The sequence below is a fragment of the Euprymna scolopes genome, chromosome 6 (assembly GCF_053919585.1).
Source record: "Euprymna scolopes isolate OS-2025 chromosome 6, ASM5391958v1, whole genome shotgun sequence".
Lineage (NCBI taxonomy): Eukaryota > Metazoa > Mollusca > Cephalopoda > Sepiida > Sepiolidae > Euprymna > Euprymna scolopes.
The window spans coordinates 121630183-121651190 of NC_136487.1; the positions used below are offsets into that span (position 1 = coordinate 121630183).

Consider the following 21008-nt stretch of genomic DNA (forward strand, 5'->3'; position numbering starts at 1 on the left):
ACTTTGCAAGCAAAATCCGATTTCACATTTTGCTAATTCCTACCCTTTGATGAGAAAGAAAATATTTCTTCAAAACTCTATGGATTAAGAACAATTCACTTAATTTGTGTTTCCTTTTTGAAAATTAAGTATGTTTTTAAGTGGTTTTAATACGTTTTATTAATTATTTGTTCTTATTATAAGCTATATTTCTTATTTGGTTTTAATGAGTTTTCATATCTCGTTAAGATTACTTTATAAATATTAAGTCTTTAATATTTATAATATATTTTAAGTTTACTATTTGGGATTATCTTGGTAAACTTAATTGTAATTCTTATTTCATATATATATATATATATATATATATATATATATATATATATATATATAACTACTTAATTTACTCACATAAAATTAATATACTAAAGTATAAATTTATGCATAAATTTTAAGTATTTACTTCAAAAGTGCTCAATACGTAGGTAGAGCTAGTTAGTAAGTTATAAAATATATATGTAGTAGGGACCTAGATGACCCATGTAGATTATGCCTTCATGAAAAATTTGCTATCCTGTACTTTAAAGAACCCCAACATCTATTAAACTGTAGAAGAGAAATAGCAAACAACTGTGTTCACAAGATAAACTTTACTCTAGGATAGCGATACAAATAGTTTTAAAACTAACAAAAACAATAGAAAATAAACAAATAAATAAATTAAATAAACATGAATATACATAAACGATCACACATATATGTATGTATATACATATATATATATGTATATATATGTGCATATATGTATGTACACATATATATCTATATATAAGCTAACATTAAAAAAACACAAAAAAAAACACTAACCTAGATTTAAAACAGATCAAGAAACTAAATATCCAGGCTAAATAGAGCACACACAAAGGAACAGGTCAACCAGAGGTCAAATAGGCCTTTGTCCGATAAGTGCATGCTCATTGGCTGATAGGAAGGGCGCGGTGGATACTAGAAAACTGATTGGCTAACTAAAATCTCAATAGAAGATGCGTATATAAAAACGACAAACAACCACAAAATTCGCGCATAAGCCTGAAGAGTCGTAGAGTGGATGAAACGCGGAATATTCAGTGTAGCTTAATCGCCATATATATTTTATAACTTACTATATATATATATATATATATATATATATATATATATATATATATATATATATATATACATTTACTCGTTTACTTACCAGGGATGATTGAAAGAGTCCTCAATGCACGCAGCACCCGAAAGGTCCGCAGGCCCGTGATGTCGCTGATTACTTTGTCATTTATTGTCTGTAGGAGAAGGGTGACATATCTGTGTAAAATAAAAAAAGAAAGAAAAGTAAATTAATTACAATAACTCATACTCATATTTTTTATCGTTATATTTATTTATTGGTCATTGGGATATATATATATATATATATATATATATATATATATATATTATATATATATATAATACGTGGACAAGAAAGTTTTTGCGGAATTTTAAATTTTGATTTCAAATGACTTATTTCCAAATAAGTTTTCGTTATGATACCTTTACTTTATATATAATTTTAAAGAGCACTTTTCCCTCTATCTAATCATTTAAATTACAATCGTTTTAATACAATTGTGTCTTCTTTTCAGAGCGTTGAATACAAAATGGAAAAAAAGCGAATTTGCATAATTTTCTTATTTCAATTCAAGCTAGATCGAAAAGCTGCTGAAACAACTCACAATATCAATGAAGCGTTTGTCCCAGGCATTACTACTGAACACATAGCACAATGGTGGTTTAAGAAATTTCGTAGTGGCGACGAGATTCTTGAAGATGATGAGCATAGTAGTTGGCCATCGGATGTTGACAGCAGTCGATTAAGAGCCTTACTCGAAGCCAATCCACACACAACTGTTCGAGAACTTGTTTCTGAATTAGACGTAACTTATACAACAATTTACACCCACTTGAGAGAGATTGGAAAGAAAAAAAATTTGATAAATGGGTGCCTTACGAATTGAATGAGAACCAAAAGAAACGCCATTACGAAGTGTTATCTTTCCTTCTTTTACACAACAAGAATGACTGGCAATAAAAAGTGGGTTCTTTACGACAACCTGCGATGCTCAGCTCAGTGGTTGGACGCCAACGAAGCTCCACGACACTTATCGAAGCCAGAGTGGCACCAAAAGATGGTCATGCTGACTGTTTGGTGATCTGAAACCGGTCTCATCCATTACAGTTTTTGAATGAAAGTGAAACCATTATGGCAAAGAAGTACTGTCAACAAATTGACGAAATGTATCAGAAACTTCGACAACAACACCCAGCATTATTCAACGAAAAAGCCCCATTCTCTCCTCCACGACAATCCCCGACCACATGTTGCTAAACCGACCCTGCAGAAGTTTAACGAATTGAGCTACAAAACTCTGCCTCATCTCCAGACCTCTTACCTGTCGATTATGACTTTTTCAAGAGTCCTGACAACTTTCTGGTTGAGAAATGCTTCAAAAACCTAAGGGATATCAAAAACGTCTTAACAACACCAGAACACAAGATTTTTATATCACTGGCATAAATAAACTTGTTTTGCGTTGGCAAAAATGTGTTGATTCTGATGGTGCTTATTTTGATCAATAATTTTTGTTTGAGCTGAGATATGTTCATCTGAATTTAAAAGTTTAAAACCGCAAGAACTTTCTTGTCAATGTTCTTCTCTCTCTCTCTCTCTCTATATATATATATATATATATATATATATATATATATATATATATAGTCTGTTTATATAGCTGTAAATCTAATGAAACTTGCATGATTATTAAAGAGTGCTCAATGAAGTACAGAGCTGTTATATAGTCTGTTTATTATACAAACATTATTGCTTACATATGTGTAGAATCTCAATTCAAGTATAACACGTCATCAGACCAAAAAAGATCGATATTGAAACGGGAGTCAAAATTGCGGTTGTTTATTGGCCTACGTTTTCGTTTTGATCTGAAGTTATATTATACTCTTATCGCCACTACTTCCCTATCTTAGGTTTTTATGGTTGTTTTTTCTTTTCTGGTGGGACTTCATTTTCCTATTGATAAGTTTTATTTATTTATTTACTCATTTATTTATTTTTTATTTATTTTACCTCCTTCCTTAACCACACTTCCCTCCAAAATCCTTACTGCTCACATTCACAAAGTAAACACCCCACTTTCTTCCAAACATCTTATAAAACTAATGTAATTTTTACTTCCGTTTCAATATCGACTCTTTTTTGGTCTGATGAAGTGATATCCATAAATTGGGATTCCACTGAAACATGTATGCACATATGTAACCAATAATGTTTGTATAATAAACAGACTATATAACAGCTCTGTCCTTCATTGAGCACTCTTTAATAATCATGCAAATTTCATTAGATTTACAGCTAGGAAACCACTTGCTACAACCATTATATATATATAGGGAAAATTATTCCTAGCTCGCATTTAGGTAAAAATGCGCTTTCGTAAATAACTGAATTCATTCAAAACATACCGCTAAAACCAAAACAAACAACATTTAAGTAAATCGCGATGTATCCAGACAATTGGCGAGATGGGCCAGAGGTAAGGAGCTTAGGTTCATTACCGTGGGAGTCTCGATTTCGAATCTCGCTATATTCAGCCACTCTGATGAGTCATAGACGACGAAACACTTGTCAGTCGATAATTACATTTTAAAAATGATATATATATACTGCTCCCCATGTGGGGGCACCAAATTGGTTAAAGGGAAAATTATTCCCAGCTCGCATTTAGGTAAAAATGCGCTTTCGTAAATAATTGAATTCATTCAAAACATATCGCTAAAACCAAAACAAACAACATTTATATATATATATATATATATGTGTGTGTGTGTGTGTGTGTATATATAAAGAGATCTTTTGCCATATGAAGCGTTTGAATATGACAAACTCAATTTTCACTAAATTTAAAATTTCGAGGATTTAAAATCATTTAAGATTTTCTGAATCACATTTTTAAGGAATTTGAATTTTTCCCGAACTGCCTTCTGGCTATATTTTATTCATTTCGGCCAACCTTTAGATTACATGTATTCATTACGGATTATAACGTTTTTATACTCACACAATCTGGTTCTATAACTGCAACTTCTAAGTTTTTGATTTTTATACTGTCCGCATAAATACAGACCGGATTTACTTTTCGATTGTATTTGCTTATCATGGATTCTATTTTCTTTCCCACAATAAGATTTCACAACCACAAATTTTCATTTTTTAAAATTTTTTGTTCCAGAAAATTTTCTTTTACACTATTGGACTATTTATTTCCTTTGATGAGAAAAATATAAATTTTCGAAACTCCATAGATTAAAGAATAAACTTCTATTGTATTGCCTGTCTTTGGACATTTGATCATTCAATAAATAATGTAAAAATTTTTATCCATCATCAGTTATTTTTCTTCATGTATATATCTCCAGATTTCCAGTACTCTCCACCTCAAATTCCAGTGAAGACCAATGGCCACTGCCAACGAGAAATCAATGGCAAGCAGCTGTCGCGATAATGCACATTTTATTTGCAAATGTTATCGAAAGAGGTGGAGAGTACTGGAAATCTGGGGAGACTTGTTGTCACTCAGCTCCCAGGGAACACCACAGGCTGTTTTCAATGAGATCTTTGATGGCCTGTGTGAAAGCTTCTTGGGAGTCAATAATAATAATAATAATAATAATAATTATTATTTACTTTTATTATAATAATAATAATAATAATAATAATAATAATAATAATAATAATAATAATAATAATAATAATAATAAAAGTAAATAATAATAATTATTATTATTATTATTATTATTGACTCCCAAGAAGCTTTCACACAGGCCATCAAAGATCTCATTGAATCCTTATTATTACTAGGAGTAGTCACGCAAGCCACCATCAAATGTTGCTCTTTGAGAAACACTTGTGGTGTTCTCTGAAATTGGAGTGACAAGTCTTCTCAGATTTCCAGTACTCTTCAGCTCTTTCGATGATCTTTGCAAAAGAATTTGCGTTATCGCAACAGTACTTACCATCGATTTCTCATTGGCAGCGACCATTGGTCTTTACTGGAATTTGGGTGGCAATATTATTATTATTATTATTATTATTATTATTACTTTCCCTTCTGCCTCAGGGATAATTTTGTTACACTTATGCAAATATGTGGTCGCACAAACAATTGGTAAATGATAATTTCTGATTTTGAAAATTCAAACAAAGAAACTATCAATATTTATTGACTTTCCAAGCGACTACAAAACACAAGTCGCTCATTCATGAAGCTAAGATCAAAGTAAATTTCCATTAGAATTTATGCAGAAAAAGCCAATAAATTAATAACAAGCGACATTTACAATAATCGTGATGGAGCCAAAGTTGATTTATGCAGACGAGCCTTTAAATTTTCCGAACCATTTTCTTTTACTGTATGTACCCGCGGCGTTGCCCTTGAACAAGGACTCGGTAATGATTCCAATGTTTTGTCAATAGAAAGTTGAACAAAATCGTCACTGTTTTCTCTTATTTGGTTATATTCATGTTGTTATAACGTAATATGAGGTGGAATACGAAAAAGAATTGGAGTAACACATTAGGTTTCTTATACGGACACAAAAAACAAGAATAGAGTCTAATAAAGGATATTTTGGTAAAAATGCACTTTCGTATAAATAATTGAGTTCGTTCAATGGGTGTCGCTGGCAAAAACAAATAAAAACATCTACATAGGGACGCGATACATTCGGTGGTCAGGCGAGTTGGTCCCATGGTGGGGCTTTAGGCTTCTTATCATGGGGTCCTGATTTCGAATATCGCTGGATTCAGCCGCTCTGGTGGGTCGTGGACGACGAAACACGTGTCAGTGGATAATTATATTTTAAAAATAATATATATATATGCCGCTCCCCATTTGGAGGGTGCCAAATTGGTCAAAGGGAAAATTATTCCCAACTCGCATTTAGGTAAAAATGCACTTTCGTATAAATAATTGAGTTCGTTCAATGAGTGTCGCTGGCAAAAACAAATAAAAACATATATATATATATATATATATATATATATATATATATATATATATATATATATATATATATATATATACCATATTTTTTTCAAACTGAAACATAATTATCAAAGTATACTTACGGAGATAGATATGAAAAGTCTTTATTAAAGTTTGTGCCTATTTCCATTCTATGGAGGCAAGGCGCGAACGCAGACCCCACAATTTTATTATACCATCCCTATTTAAGTTAAAACATACTTATCAAAGTATTATTATGTACATCTATATCAAAAACACTTGTAAACGTCTTTTTGTAATTTTAAAATTTTTTATTTCCATACTTTGTGGACCAGTCACGAACGCAGACCCCACAATTTTAATGAACCACCGTGCTGTCAGATCAAACGTACCCATTCCTGTGTCCCAATACATCCACTATCATTATATGTAATCAGTTTTTTAAAATAGTCAACCATATAGGAGCCTATTCGTGACCACACACACACACACACACACACACACACACACACACACACACACACACACACACACACACACACATTCAGCTTTATATTATAGATGTATATATATATATATATATATATATATATATATATATATATATCATAATTTAGGTATTTAAATTTAAATTTTATAATTTGAAAAGGTTCATTTTCAAATATAGAATTTTTATTGCTTGCAAACAAAGAATACAGTTTAATATATATATTTTCTTAACCCATGAGCTTTCGATATTGTAGAGTTGAATGTAATAATCAAAGGGGAAAGCGCCCCCGTGTGTGTGTGTGTGTGTGTCGTGCGGTCATACAACTTACTTTCGGATGGGATCTGAGAGAAAGAGAAATTAAAGATGGCAGCCATGGATTTATAAGGTGTAGTCTCGTGGAATCTCACAAGATCTCATATTCCACTGCACATATATGAAAATGGAATGGGATCAGTTTTCTGATAAAATGTCTGTTGGTAGAGGCAATGGGGAGAGACGTGCTGGAAGTTGAGAGAGAAAGTTGTCAGTGACGAATTCTATCTGGACTTTTGTGTATTGTATTTGGTTTATTTTGTTTTGTTGTTTACCAGCCCATTTAACGTCAAGCTATTTCAGCATAAGGGGAGACAAATTCGACCTTAAATTAATACCAGAATTCGACGGCTCGACCTCGGTACTTAACTGGGTGGAGAAGGTGGAACTGCATTGCCTGTTGTCTAGTGTGAAGAATATCAACAGCTTAGTCTTGAGGAAAAACAGGATTATGAAAGGATCAAGGTGGCATTATACAAGGCGTTCGCTATCGACCCCACCACTGTTTGAGAGCAATTTGAGGCAAGAACCTTGCATCCAGGTGAAACTATCGACGTTTATTTGGCCGAGCTGACGAAATTGACGGTGTTGTTTGGTGGGTTGCCTGAGCGGGCCTTGGCATGCAAATTTTTGGTAGGGCTCCCAACCGGAGCAAAGCAACCCCTGCGGGCTAGCTCAAGCATAGCTTCATTGTTCCTTACAGACCTGGTAGACCACGCAAGGACTGTGATGAAGAATACTTATGAGATGGGAGAACCAGTAGTCGCTGCTGCACAGCGTGCATTAAATGAGGATAGACCATCCCAGAGGCCCGTTCTGCATGGTGAAGTCATGTGTTATTAGTGCAATGACCAGAGCCACATTGCGAGGAACTGCTGGCGGCGACTGACAGCTATTCGCTGCTACTGATGTAATAAGACTGGTCATATGGCCCGGGATTGTTCGGGAAACAGGGTTGAGGACAAGGTATCAGCGTCGACCTCTTCCCCAAACAGAAATTAGACGAGGCGCTTCCGACCATTCAGGTCTATATCAATGAGACATTGTGCTCAGCACTCTTCGACTCTGGGTGTTCTCGCACCGTAGTGAGTGCGGGCCTCTGCCGCACTTGAAAGATTAACCACCTTCAGTGGAGCGACGTGGACATGTTGCGGGGTGGGCACTGAACATCAAAGCACTGGTAGTACTTGAGAAACCGCTGAGCTTTGACCTGCTTTTAGGCTATGATGCTATCAGAGCCCTAGATAGTGCTCACATAACACAGACGGGGGCGATACAGTTTCAGGAGAAGGTTCCAGTGTGTGTTGCTTTGAAGATTGATCAGCCAGACTTTATTGTCGAGTTTGACCAGCAGCAGAAGGCTTGGACAGCCGTGTGAAAGTGGTCAGAAAACTAGGAACCAGCCAAACTGCGAAATGAGGTAACAGAGTACCACGTGCCTGACCAAATGAGGCCTGCATATGAAGAGGAACTTCGTGATTGGATCAAGGATGGCTGGTTGATTCCCTACCCCTATGAGAAAGTTGGACCTTCCAAAGGCCTGATTCCACTGATGGCGGTCGCTCAGCACAACAAAGCAAAGGTCAGGCCAGTGATGGACTATCGCGAACTGAATGTGCATGTTGATGCGTTCACAGTAGATGCTGACATTTGTGCCAGCAAGTTACGAGAGTGGCGCCAGCAGGTTTCCAATGTGTTCCTGCTGGATCTAAGAAAACAGTGAAACAATGTGGCCATTTCAAACGGTAGTGTTTGCTGGCAGAAGGTACTGCCTTACCAGACTAGGCTTTGAGCTGAACGTGGCACCCCAAATAATGAAGACCATGTCACAGGAAGAGACAATAAAAGATGGGACATCGGCGTACCTTGATGACATATATGTCATTGTCACGTGTAAGGGTCAAACTGGCTGAGTTTGGTTTGACGTGCAAGGATCCAGAACGTTTGGTGAATGGTGTCCATGTCTTGGGCCTGAACGTTTGACAGGAGCAAGGGACTTTGAAATGGAGGCGCGGAACTGCAGTTCCTGAAGTGCCCGATGTCTTGCTGGAATGGGAGATTATAGCTGACTCAATTAAACTTCGTGTGGATCTGTTATGTATGTATTTAAGGAAAGTTGCTTTGTTAAAATCAAAATGGTGGTCATTCTCCATGATGTGACAAAATATGGCGTTGAGTGTATTGTTGTTTTTTACATCTCTTTTGTGTTCATATATTCTTTTATTTAAATTACGTTGAGTTTCTCCTACGTATATTCTTCCACAATCAAGGCAGGGTATGGAATATATTCCGGCTTTGGTGTTAATGTTGGTATTAGTCATAATTTTACGTGTTAGATCCCTAATTGTTAAAGAGTTTAGTTTTGTTATTATTGAGTCAGCTATAATCTCCCATTCCAGCAATATAATTAAGCAAAGAAAAGGTTTTTTCCACGTTGCTCCCTTTCTGTCGAAAATAATCATTAAAGAGAACAACTTAGACACCGGTTAAACGCGATATATATATATATATATAAAAAAAAAAAAAATTCATAATTTCACTTAATTTTATTATTTTTATTTTACTTATTTACTGTATTTTATTTTATCATTATCTATTTTTAGACTCCATTTTATAACCTCCTATTCTTATTTTTAGACACCATCTTTTAAGTTACTACGCTATTTTATCCCAATTTAATTATTTCTAATTTAAAAAAAAAAAAAATTCTTTCGTAATCTCGTGTTATTTTATTTACTTAATCTATCACCGCTATATTTCCAAACACAATTTTTTTTAAATCTCTACGATATTTTAACTTTTAGACGTAATCCACTAGACTAGTTTACTTTATTTTTTTTTCTCTCATAAAATGTATATATATGTATATATGATATCTAATTTACATAAGGAAAACACGTTACTCTCCCCCATCATTATATATAGCCCCAATCCTCTGACTCTCTCGTCAATGACCATCCCTCTTGAAGAAGCCCACATAAATTGGGCGAAACGTTGAGTATCCAGGTCCTTCCACCTCCATTTTATTTCAAATATATATATATATATATATATATATATATATATATATATATATATATATATATATATTTGCATGGGTGGCCGGCGTTGCGCGGGTGTTTGGAGGTTTGTGTTGAGCAAAAAAAAAAGTGGTAGTAGGAAGGCAGGCTCCAACCAGTACTGTGAAGAAGGAAAAGAACGGGGGAAAAACGTGACGTCTTTGCTGTTTTGAATATCGCCAAACCGGAAGTGACGTAGGTTTAAATTAAGGCTTTCCAATCGAAAGGAGGGGATGACTTTCGAAAATATCGACGAAAAAAGCAACCCCTCTTTGTAGAAAAGTGCCCAGTTGAGGGTGAAGAAATTAATGTTTTTAGCCAATTTTTTGGTATTTGTCGTCTGAAGGGTCGAGTTTCAAAACGATACTGATCTTGTGAAAATCCATCGCTTCTGTCGAAAGTTTTAGACAGACATGCAAACATACATATATAGATTTATATATTTGTAGCTCATGTTTTCGACCCAAACCGATTAAAAAGCTTGTCCTATCTCTGAATACTCTATGTAAAATTTCAAGTGTTTACACCAGCAATTGTCTTTAGTAATTTGGTAGAGTTCTCAAAGGTCAAATCGTTGAACTTTGACCCTTTAACAGCCAAATTTCTGGTCGAAAACCGAAAACCGATTACAAAGATTTTCCCAAATCTCACTACCCTGTATATCAAATTTCGAGTCTGTAGACTGAAAGTTGACGGAGTTATTCTGTAGGGAAATGTACACAGACCTACAGACAGACAGACAGGCAGACACTGTCACTTTTATATATATATATATATATATATATATATATATATATATATATATATATATATATATATAAAGCAATCAACTAGCGTCTATGCAATGTTTACGACTTCTGCTCGTGCAAACACCCTGGATTACCTAATGACTCACCCGAATTCGACGTTTAATGGTATTTAATTTCCTTTATCCTCGTGGCTATTTTTGGTGGTCCTGAGTTAACGGTTTAACAAATGAAGCAAAAGATCGCTTTGTAGCTGGGTTCGAATCTTATGACCGTCAGGAATTGTTAACTCTACTTATGATTGCGTAAGCATGGAACACTAATGTGCAGGTAAAAATGAATAATTGTTGTAATGTAGGCGTTATGGAAACGGATTTTTGCCTCCAACACGCGTGGATGTCCTTTCTGTCTTCTCCCCCTCTCTGTGTGTCAAACTCTCTTCCTTTTTCTTCGTCGGCGTTTCTCATGACTAGCTTACAATTGTTAGTGTTAGAGGGGCGCTAGGTTTTTCCATTATAACACGTGTAAACCTAAAAAATGAACACCATTCATTATACATTTTTTACACAGTCAATTTTATTTAAAACAATTAAGTAATCTATTCATTTACCATATTTATTTTTAACACCAATGAATATCCCTATTATTTGGATTCTTTGGGCTACTATTCTCATCTTAAGTGTTATTTTCACAAACGCTTTGGTTGATGTAACACCAAGTGGCAGGCTACTGTTCATGACGACGCCCGCCAATACGAAAGTGACAAGAAAGCTGCCGCAGAGAAGCGCAAGCAAGGCAGGAAGGACGATGCTTTTAAGCTCTCGACATCTGCTTCCATTCCCTGTTCTCACGGCAGCAACACTTTCCAATCGAAGACTGGGCTTCTCAGAAATCTTTGCACTCACCGATGTTGACCTCCCCTCACCTCACCCTCCGAGATAATCCGACGGACGAACAACTAAACTTATCTATACAAGTAAGTGATCAGAATCTTTTCTTTGGGTGGGCCATTAAATCTGGGAAAGAACTGATAGAATAAGCTGTATTACAATGACGTACAAAACAACGATTGATGGGGGACCACTAGACCGACAAGTCAAACGAGCTGAAAAAAAAAAAAAGAAGCAGAGAATAGATCAGATAAGTTTTAAGAACATACTTTGGTTTTTGTTTTTTTTACGAAGGAATCACCATTTATCAAGGCTCAGAGGCCACTCGAGGATAAGGGTTAAAGAGTGTGCAGTAGTTAAAAGGACAATATCATAGTAATTGTTAGAAGTGTAAATTTGGTAAAATTGGATTACTTAAGGGGAACGGCTCACCAAGAACTTGTTTACATTGGACTTGAAGACAACCATATTGTAGTCAGTTGGAAAGTAGGCAAACGGAAGAGAGTTCCACAGGCATGTAGTTCTAAGAAAGAAACCTTGTTCATGGAATCTACGTTTAGGTCTAGGCACAGATAAAGAATGGGGGAAACTATTGATAGTGTTTTCAGCTAGACGGGTGTTTCTCATGAATGCTTGGCGAGGGGGGGGGACCATAGATTGGAGCTCAGACGGGCACTTGCCATGAAAATAACGATAAAGCACAGACAGGCTCGCAACGTCTCTTCTGTGAAAAAAAGGTTGCAGGGAAGAGAAAAGGGCACCCCTCACTAGGCTACGAAGTCTATTTTGAACTCTGTCAAAGGCAGGAAAAGGTCATACCGTAATATTATTCATAAAAAGACTGAGACTTGCAACAGCACGTCCGTGAGAGAAAAGTTGCAGTGAAGAAGAAAGAATGTGGGGTAGGGCAATCAAATTACAGATACATTTCTGCACTTTATGAAGAACCCTCAAATAGGACAAGGATTCACTAGCCGAAATATGAAAACAATACTCTGTACATTAACAAAATTACTGTTAATATAATCAGGCTGATATTCCGGTTCTCATTAGATCACTGTAGTTAAGCAACTTGGGGCTGGGCCAGTATCAAATGGGTGATAATATGGGAATACTAAGCACTATATGCATTTAGGTATGCAGGTATTTATGATATCTCAGCGAGATAAACACGCTTGGCTTGCACAATTCCAGGTCACTCTTAGGGAAGGTGTAGCATCTTTTTGTCCCCCTCTGATATTCCAGACGGACGAACAATAAAACTTATCAATACAAATCAATGGCCCGAGTCTTTTGTTTTGGTGGGCCATCAAATCTTATTGTAGGAGATCATCACACTTCATGACCTGTGAAACCAAAGTTGCACAATCCGCAACTGCACTTTCTCCTGATACGTCACTGCTGAACTTAAAGGCGAACGAATTATCCAAGGCAATTGGTAACAATGCTAGGATAGATAAAGAAGGAATCGAATTTAGATAATAATAAGGGATGGGAGAGAGAAAATTAAACACGTCAGCCGTGGTGAAGGCAATCCGCCTAGGAGAAGGAAAATCTGATTGCAAAAAAAATATATATAAATAAATAAATAGAAAGAGCCTGTCATTCCTGTACGTCAATCTTTAAGTGATGATGTCACAAACAAAAACACTCATTTCCAATTTGTCATGCACCAGCATGGAAGTAGTAAGGTCCAAAAAACTGTCATGAGAATGCTCATACCATTGAGCAACCTGGTATAATCTGGTATATGATAGTGAAACATAATAATAATAATAATAATAATAATAATAATAATAATAAATAAATAAATAAGTCTATATATCTATAAAAGTGAGACTATGTGTGTGTATATCTGAGGACAGTGCTTAAACTATTATACTGAACACATTTTTAATCTACAGATTTGAAATTTATTATATAGGTTATTCAGACACATGGAAAACTTTTCAATCCGTTTTCATCCGGAAAAAAAGGCTGCTAAGGGGTTAAAATTGAAAAATTGGTACTTGGTGGTTATCGGATTTTTATGTTTGCCAACTATTTCACGAATGCACATGCGCAAATCGTTCACATGACAGCTTTCTTAAGTTTAAAAACACATGTTAAAGAACGTGGCAAACTGGCCTAATGTTTATCGTACTTGACCACGACTACCGAGAGAATAGGCCAATGAACATGACAGCATGACATCATTACGTTTTTTTTTTGTTGCCTTAGATTGTGCATGTTTCCCCTAAAGAGAAAAAAAAAATTCTCCATTTGGATATAATTGCAATTATAATAATTGCACATTGGGATAATTTTAATCTAACAAAATATAACAGTCAGTGGATTGGTTTTTAATTTTATATCTCTCGAAGGAAGTCGAATATTTCATTTTATTCATGTTTTTAGACTACTAAACAAACAATTTTTATATGAGAATATTTTTCAGTTCGTTCTTTTAATAATTCAACTTTTCATAGAGTATTTCCAAATATTTTAAAGTTAGAAGTATTTTTCACGACAGTTTTTCTTTTTTTTCTTTTTACTAAAACGATCGATGAATTCAATATTTTAGCACCGGGCGTAATTTATTTCTTTGAAATAAATTTAAAACTTTAAAAGTTTTTGTTTGTTTTGTAACATTTTATCTGGGGAGCTTTCTAACTATTCTGCACTTTCACCTAACAATTTAATGAAAAAAAAAAAGATGCTATAAAATTTACCCTGAAAATTCTATCTTAAATATAGCATGGTGCGTACACTGCACAAGCACCATTATTATTATTATTATTATTATTATTATTATTATTATTATTATTATTATTATTATTATTATTATTATTATTATTATTATAACAACAACAGCAGCAACAATAAAAAAGGTACTTCATGGGGAACGTGAACCCTGCATAAACGGGTTTTAATTTAATGGTTGTTCCCTAAAAAGCGCATACACAAAAAGTTTTCATTAGTTTATTTAATCACAAAAACTTTTTTGAAGGTACTATTTGAGGGGGGGGGGGAGGCCAAAAGCATTATTTGAATATGTATGAAAAAATAAATTTAACAAAAAATAAAAATATCAGTGTGGAAAATATAATAATAAAAATAAGTTAAAAACAAAATGAAAATAAAATAAAAACAAGCACGAAATAAAAGTATGAGTGAAATTTAATTAAAGAAATAAAAAAATTTTTTTTTTAAAATAAAATACACGCTCGATTACAAAAAAAAATGTGGATGAGATATATGCAAAGAAAGTGAAAGAAAATCCCAGAGAGCAGCAATTAAATTAAAACCCGTTTACACAGGGTCCACGTTCCCAGTGAAGTGCCAAAAATACTTAGATGACATCGATTGGCGCCACACCAACTAGTTCTGAAGAGTCAAAGAGTATAGAAAGTCTGAGGTAGAAGTGTGCAGTTCAATTCTGGTACCTTGGGGAAGCACTTTGTCACCCAAACCCCAGGAAACATCAATGGCTGATGCCAACGAGAAATCAATGGCAAACGGCTGTTACGATAACGTGCACTCATCTACACAAGTGGTCAAGAGATGCAGAACACTGGGAATCTGAGGAGACTTGTTGTCACTCGATCTCCAGCGAATACCACAGGTTACTACTAGTGAGTGATCACTGATGATGGCCTGTGAGACAACTTCTAGTGAGAGAAATGATAACAATAATGTTCCCTCCCAAATTGAACACCACCCTGATTTAATATTGTACATGTTTACTATATTTTATTTGTTTTTAGTTTTTTTAGGATTCCTAACCATGTGACTGATGAAAATACGCTACACATTTTGATAAAAACATGGGGAAAAATGGACATAGAAGAACAGAAAACCAAAACTTTAAATATAATTTCTGTATCAAAAGTAATAGTTATTTAACTATTTCAACATATAATCTTGTGGGGAAAATCCAGCTCCCCAATAAGGGACACTCTGGATAAGAACAAGAATAAAAAATTGTCTCAGTCATGAAGGATTTCTCATACACCGGCCGAGGACAGAAAAGGTGAATTGTAGCATCAAAACAGATACTACACTGTGATCTTATCCCAAAGGCCAAGAATTCATTGTGTTGTTTTTTAATTGTTTGTTCCTTAAATTCATAATTCAGTTTTATCAGTATTAGATTGTATATTTCTTTAAAATTACGTAAGTTTACATGGATAATATTTATATTTTATATTGAATAAAGTTCAGTTTCATTATTAATAGAATTGGGTTCCTTTCTTTTCTTTTTTAACATCTTTTAATGCTCGTTTTAAAAATGCCCTCATATAGTATCGACAGTGACAGTTTGACAAATCTTACCTACATTGTCTGAAGGCATTTTTCAGTTAACAGGCCTTCTATATCTCGGTGGCCGTGACTTGACTCACTATCTTTAGGTTTTGGCTTCGATCTCAACTCGAGTATTTTCTTTTACTTACAAGAAGTGAACAGTTTAGAAAAAAACATAATACTTGAATGCACATACATCAGTTTCTTTCCGTTTTCTTTACTTCATCTTCTTTAAAGAAATTTAACGTTACTTTTAATACTGGACAACGCCAGGTACATCTACTAGTAAATAAATAAAAAGGCATCAGTCTCGGCTGAAACCACACAAAATAGCTTCAAGGACGACGGAAACACCAAGAAGGGAGAGCACTAATCAGACTTCCACTGAAAGGGAACTAAACTTATTGTCACCTAAATCCCAGTGAGGACCAACAGTCGCTGCTAGCAAGAAATCAATGCCAAGTGGCTGCTGCGATAACACAAAGCCATTTGCAAAAAGGTTATCAAAAGAGGTGATGCATACTGGAAATCTGTGGAGACGTGTTGTCACTCAGACTCCAGGGGATACCACCAGTTACTATCAGTGATGATGACCGTTGTAAGAACTTTGAGTAACTACTACTACTACTACTACTACTACTACTACTACTACTACTACTACTACTGCTGCTGCTGCTGTTGCTGCTGCTGCTACTACTACTACTACTACTACTGCTGCTGTTGCTGCTGCTTCTGCTACTACTACTACTACTACTACTACTACTAACAACTTATCCTAATCTGATTAATAACCATCCCTGGACTTAAGTTTATAGTTCCACTAACTACCTTTCAAAAAGATTTTTTACTTTTATGCTTGAAGTTGTGTTCATTTTCCCCCAAATTAATGGCCATATTGAAAAGCACGCATGGATGGCTAAGTAAAAGTAACTATAACAAATGCATAGATAATTAATCTTACACTCTGCAAACACACATGAATATTATGCGGATAAGAAAAATGGTAAACTGTCTTGCGTTTGGTAACAGTTATTTGTGGTCTACTTGTTTTTTTTTTTATTTCAACTCTTTTTTTCTTATTACTGTACAAGCTTATTGGTAATTAATAAATACAAGACATAATTTTAATCATAGAAAAAAAAAAGATTTTTTCAATTTTGTAGGACTTAACGTTAATATTAGTTTTTACAAATGAAATGAAACAACTTTAGGATAAAAGAGAAAGATAGTTTACTTGAAGCATTGCTGGTAAATAGATATGGAAAAGCATAAGGAGGCTATAGCGATGTAGAGAACCAGCTGTTGCATTGGAATGATGTATGAACAAAAATGAGCAAACAAAAGAAGGTCTTTTTTTTGTTTTTGTTTGACAAAGGAGTCACCACTTATCAAGACCCGAAGGTTACTCGAGGATAAGGGCTATTGGATATACATAAATAGTGGAAAATTTGTAAATTGGATTACTTAGGGGGACGGTTAATCAAGAACTTGTTTACGTTGGACTTAAAAACAATCAAATTGCAGTCAGCTGGAAAGCAGGCAAACGGCAGAGAGTTCCGCAGGCGTGCAGTTCTAAGAAAGAATCTTTGTTCATGGAATCTACGTTTGGGTTTAGGCACAGATAAAGAGTGTAGGAAATTATTGACAGTGGTTTCAGCTAGACAAATGTTTTTTGTGAATCTTTGATGAGGGGGAACCATAGATTGGAGCTCAAACGAGCACTTGCCATGAAAATAACAATAAAGCAGAGTCAGGCTCGCAACATCTCCTCTGTGGGAAAGAGGTTGCAGGGAAGAGAAAAGGGCATATCCCACTAAGCTACGAAGTCTATTTTGAACTCAAGGCAGGATAAGCTGCTTCTAGCAGCTCCTGCCCAGATGTGGCAACAATACTTCATCATTGGCCGTATTTGGTTTTGTTATTTTTATCTTTGTATATCCATTCATTTTTCGAGATAATCACAATACAAATCAATAAATATGAACTTACATGATTTGTTTTACAATATTCTTGAAAAATAAATGGATATACGAAGGTTAAATAAAATAACACAACCAAATAAGACCTTTTTCCGTTTGTCCATTTTTGTTCCTGCGTCACGCCAATACAACAACCGATTCCCTGCATTGTCATAGCCATCTTATATTCCTCCATACCAAATTTAGAATGTTTTAAAGAATCGTTGCTTTCATTCCCTCATTTTAAAAGGTCCATCAAGGCAATTGCTGCCTGCCCTCCTCTGAGCCAAATCCATCATTGAAATGGTGTTATAATGCTGAGAGTTCTTCCATCAGAACAACAAAGATCATCTGATAATCTTAGAGATGATAAATAATATGTACTGCGATTTTTTTTTTCAAGTGAAGCTGGTTTGCACAGAGCTTGTCTCTCTTTTGTCCAACCAATCTTATCCAGTGACAGGACAGGATCGAGATAGCTGAAGGTCAGATGTAATGGAGGAGTCACTGGAAGTGTTGACGTTCTCCTACATACAGCGCCTGATATTTCCAAATGATCACCCATCTAGTACTGGCCAGTCACAGCATTGCTTAACTTTGGTAATTGATATATCCCATATATGCCATAATCATGTTGACATACCGGTTCCCATTAGATCATTGAAGTTAAGCGATGTTAAGCCTGGTCAATACTAAAATGGGTGACGATTTGATAATACCAGGTGCTATATAGGGATTGGCCCTACCAGGTTATTCTTGCTTAGGACACGCTGCATGAAATAATGCAGTGCCCTTATGACCTCGGAAGATTAAGGGACGCATCCCAGATGTTCCACAAAAAGAACATATATCGTTTAAAGAAGTTCTGAGTAATAAATCTGGAAAGTCGCCGTACTAAACGAGTGTTTGTGTTTGTAGTCAAAGCTGGTATTCCTTGGACACCTTTCGACAATTCTCCTAGGTGGCTCTACAAGGTATTTATGGCTTAACCAGCCAATCATCTATAATATAAATCTCACCTGTCTGTTTAAATATATGTATGTATGTATGTATGTATGTATGTATGTATGTATGCATAAAACTTTCGACAGAGGCAACGGATTTTCACGAGATCAGTATCGTTTTGAAGCTTAATGTCTCAGACGACACATTTCGAAAAACTGGCCCAAAACATTAATTCCTTCATCCTCAACTGGGGAGTTTTTATTTTTTGCGAGCCATTTTTGCAAGTAATCGTATCAGTTGGATTGACTTTGCCTAATTTTAACGTTCCAAGCGTCCGGTCGTGTCATGGAGTAGCGGTAAGACGTCAGATTTTCTTTCACTTTCTTTTCTGCCTTTGTGTCACGGGTTCGTGCCTCCCTGTTTACTACAACTTTTTTTTTGCTTAACACGCACCTCCAAACACCCGGACAACGCCGGGCACCCAGCCAATCATAACTTTATAAGGTGGAAAAACCCGGATGTACTCATAGTCATTACATCAATGATCTAAATGGTGTGTCAACGGGATTATATCGTATATCATGTGTTTTTTTTTTATAATACTATAAATAGTAACAAAAGCGTTAAAGCCAACAAAAGCTGGAGTTGTTATTTTTCAGGAAAGTATTTTAAGATGTGCAAAGGAAGTTGACTTCTCTGCAAAGCTAAGAACAAGATTGACAAGTCGAAGATTAGATATGAACTGGAAGACAAATGATTGATGGGCGACATTTAAAAGAAAAAAAGTATGGGAAGATAACTCATGAGGAGACAAAATGGACAGGAGAAGTTAAAGGATACAGCTGATCTGATGACGGATAACTTCCTTCCACTCTGGATTTTATCAGAAAAGAAAAGGGGTTTAAAAATATTCAAGAATTTTTTTTTTCAGAAAACATAAAATACAATGAATTAGAAAAGTAATGCTCGCAAAAGTTTGATAAAAATACAATGTGGATGAAAATTCTTTTTGTCTATATCTATATTAATTATAAGACTCTGTGGATCATGCGCCCTTGCTTGAATCTTGTCTTGGATGATCGGGCGATTCCATCTTTTAAAAAAGGGATGACAGGTGATCAAAAAGGTTAAGGATACAAAAAGGTGCATTCCAAAAATGTTATTTAAAAATTTGCATTTTTATTAAATTAGGTTTTTATACATAATCAAAATTATAAGGCCAGGAGTATAAATTGTTAGATTTATGGTAATTCTAATGTTTTTAGTTCAGTTAGAGATTAGCAATCACTGTGTAAAGGTGTTACCATGCCTAAAGCAAGAAAACTAACCGAAGTTGAGCGCTATCGAATTTTAGGATTCCATAAGCAAGGTTTTCACAGCGAGCGATAGCAGCTAAGGTAAATCGCAGTAAAACTGTTATTTGCAACTTTCTAAAGAACACTGAGAATTATGAAAAAGCAAAATCCTTTGGTAGGCCCCCTCAAAATGTCTCCTGCATTGAGTAGGAGAATCAGACGGGTTGTAACGGATGACATAGGACTCTCTTCTAGTAAAAAAAAAAACGAAAATATTTTTTTTAAATATGTAAATAGATCAAGTATTTTTTTTTTTTACATTAGAAAAAATATTTGCTTTGGTTTTTATTTTTGTTTGAAAACAATTCCAAGTTGCAATGAAAAATACAAATAAAATAATCGTAAATAAATAATTTTGGACACGAAAAACATAGTAAAAAAATCAATTTCTAGTTTTAATCACGCACAACTTGGGTAAAGAAAATATTAAAAAAAAAATATGTAGGTGCTGCACACGAACAATCGGCATTCCCCTTACAATTTTTTCCTTTTCGTCTTCAACTATTTCTGCGGATTATTGAGCACTAAGCTATCAGATTATAAAAAAATGGGAAAAAAAATCAATCTTTAAAGATCTGGAAGGGGGTTCAACGTTCTAATAAATCAATACCCCATTTTCAGAACCGATTTACAGGCCCAATCTGACGTTGGCACCTTCAGCGCCCCTTCCCCGGCCATTATTATTATTTTGTTTTCTTTATTTTTTTTTTGCAACTTTTTACTTTGAGAAAAATTCGGTCTGCCTCCCACCACAGTCATTATTTTTTATTTATTTCTTGACGATTTTTTAAAAAGTATTTTCACGTTTAAAGACTCGCACTATTTTTTTAAAAATAGTATTACTCTACCCGACTCTTGATGAACTGAGAAATCTGCACGGAAT

General features: G+C 34.9%; 1 protein-coding gene across 4 annotated transcripts in view; it reads right to left on the reverse strand.

The window, feature by feature from the left end:
* The window catches only part of LOC145277923 (sodium channel protein 1 brain-like), a 1166286-nt gene that overhangs the window by 445012 nt on the left and 700266 nt on the right, over nucleotides 1-21008 (reverse strand). For all 4 annotated transcript variants that reach the window (XM_080129995.1, XM_080129992.1, XM_080129994.1 and 1 more), the window contains one exon: nucleotides 1220-1329. In XM_080129995.1, coding sequence (XP_079986121.1) covers nucleotides 1220-1329 — 110 coding nt within the window. The remainder of the gene's footprint in view (nucleotides 1-1219; nucleotides 1330-21008) is intronic.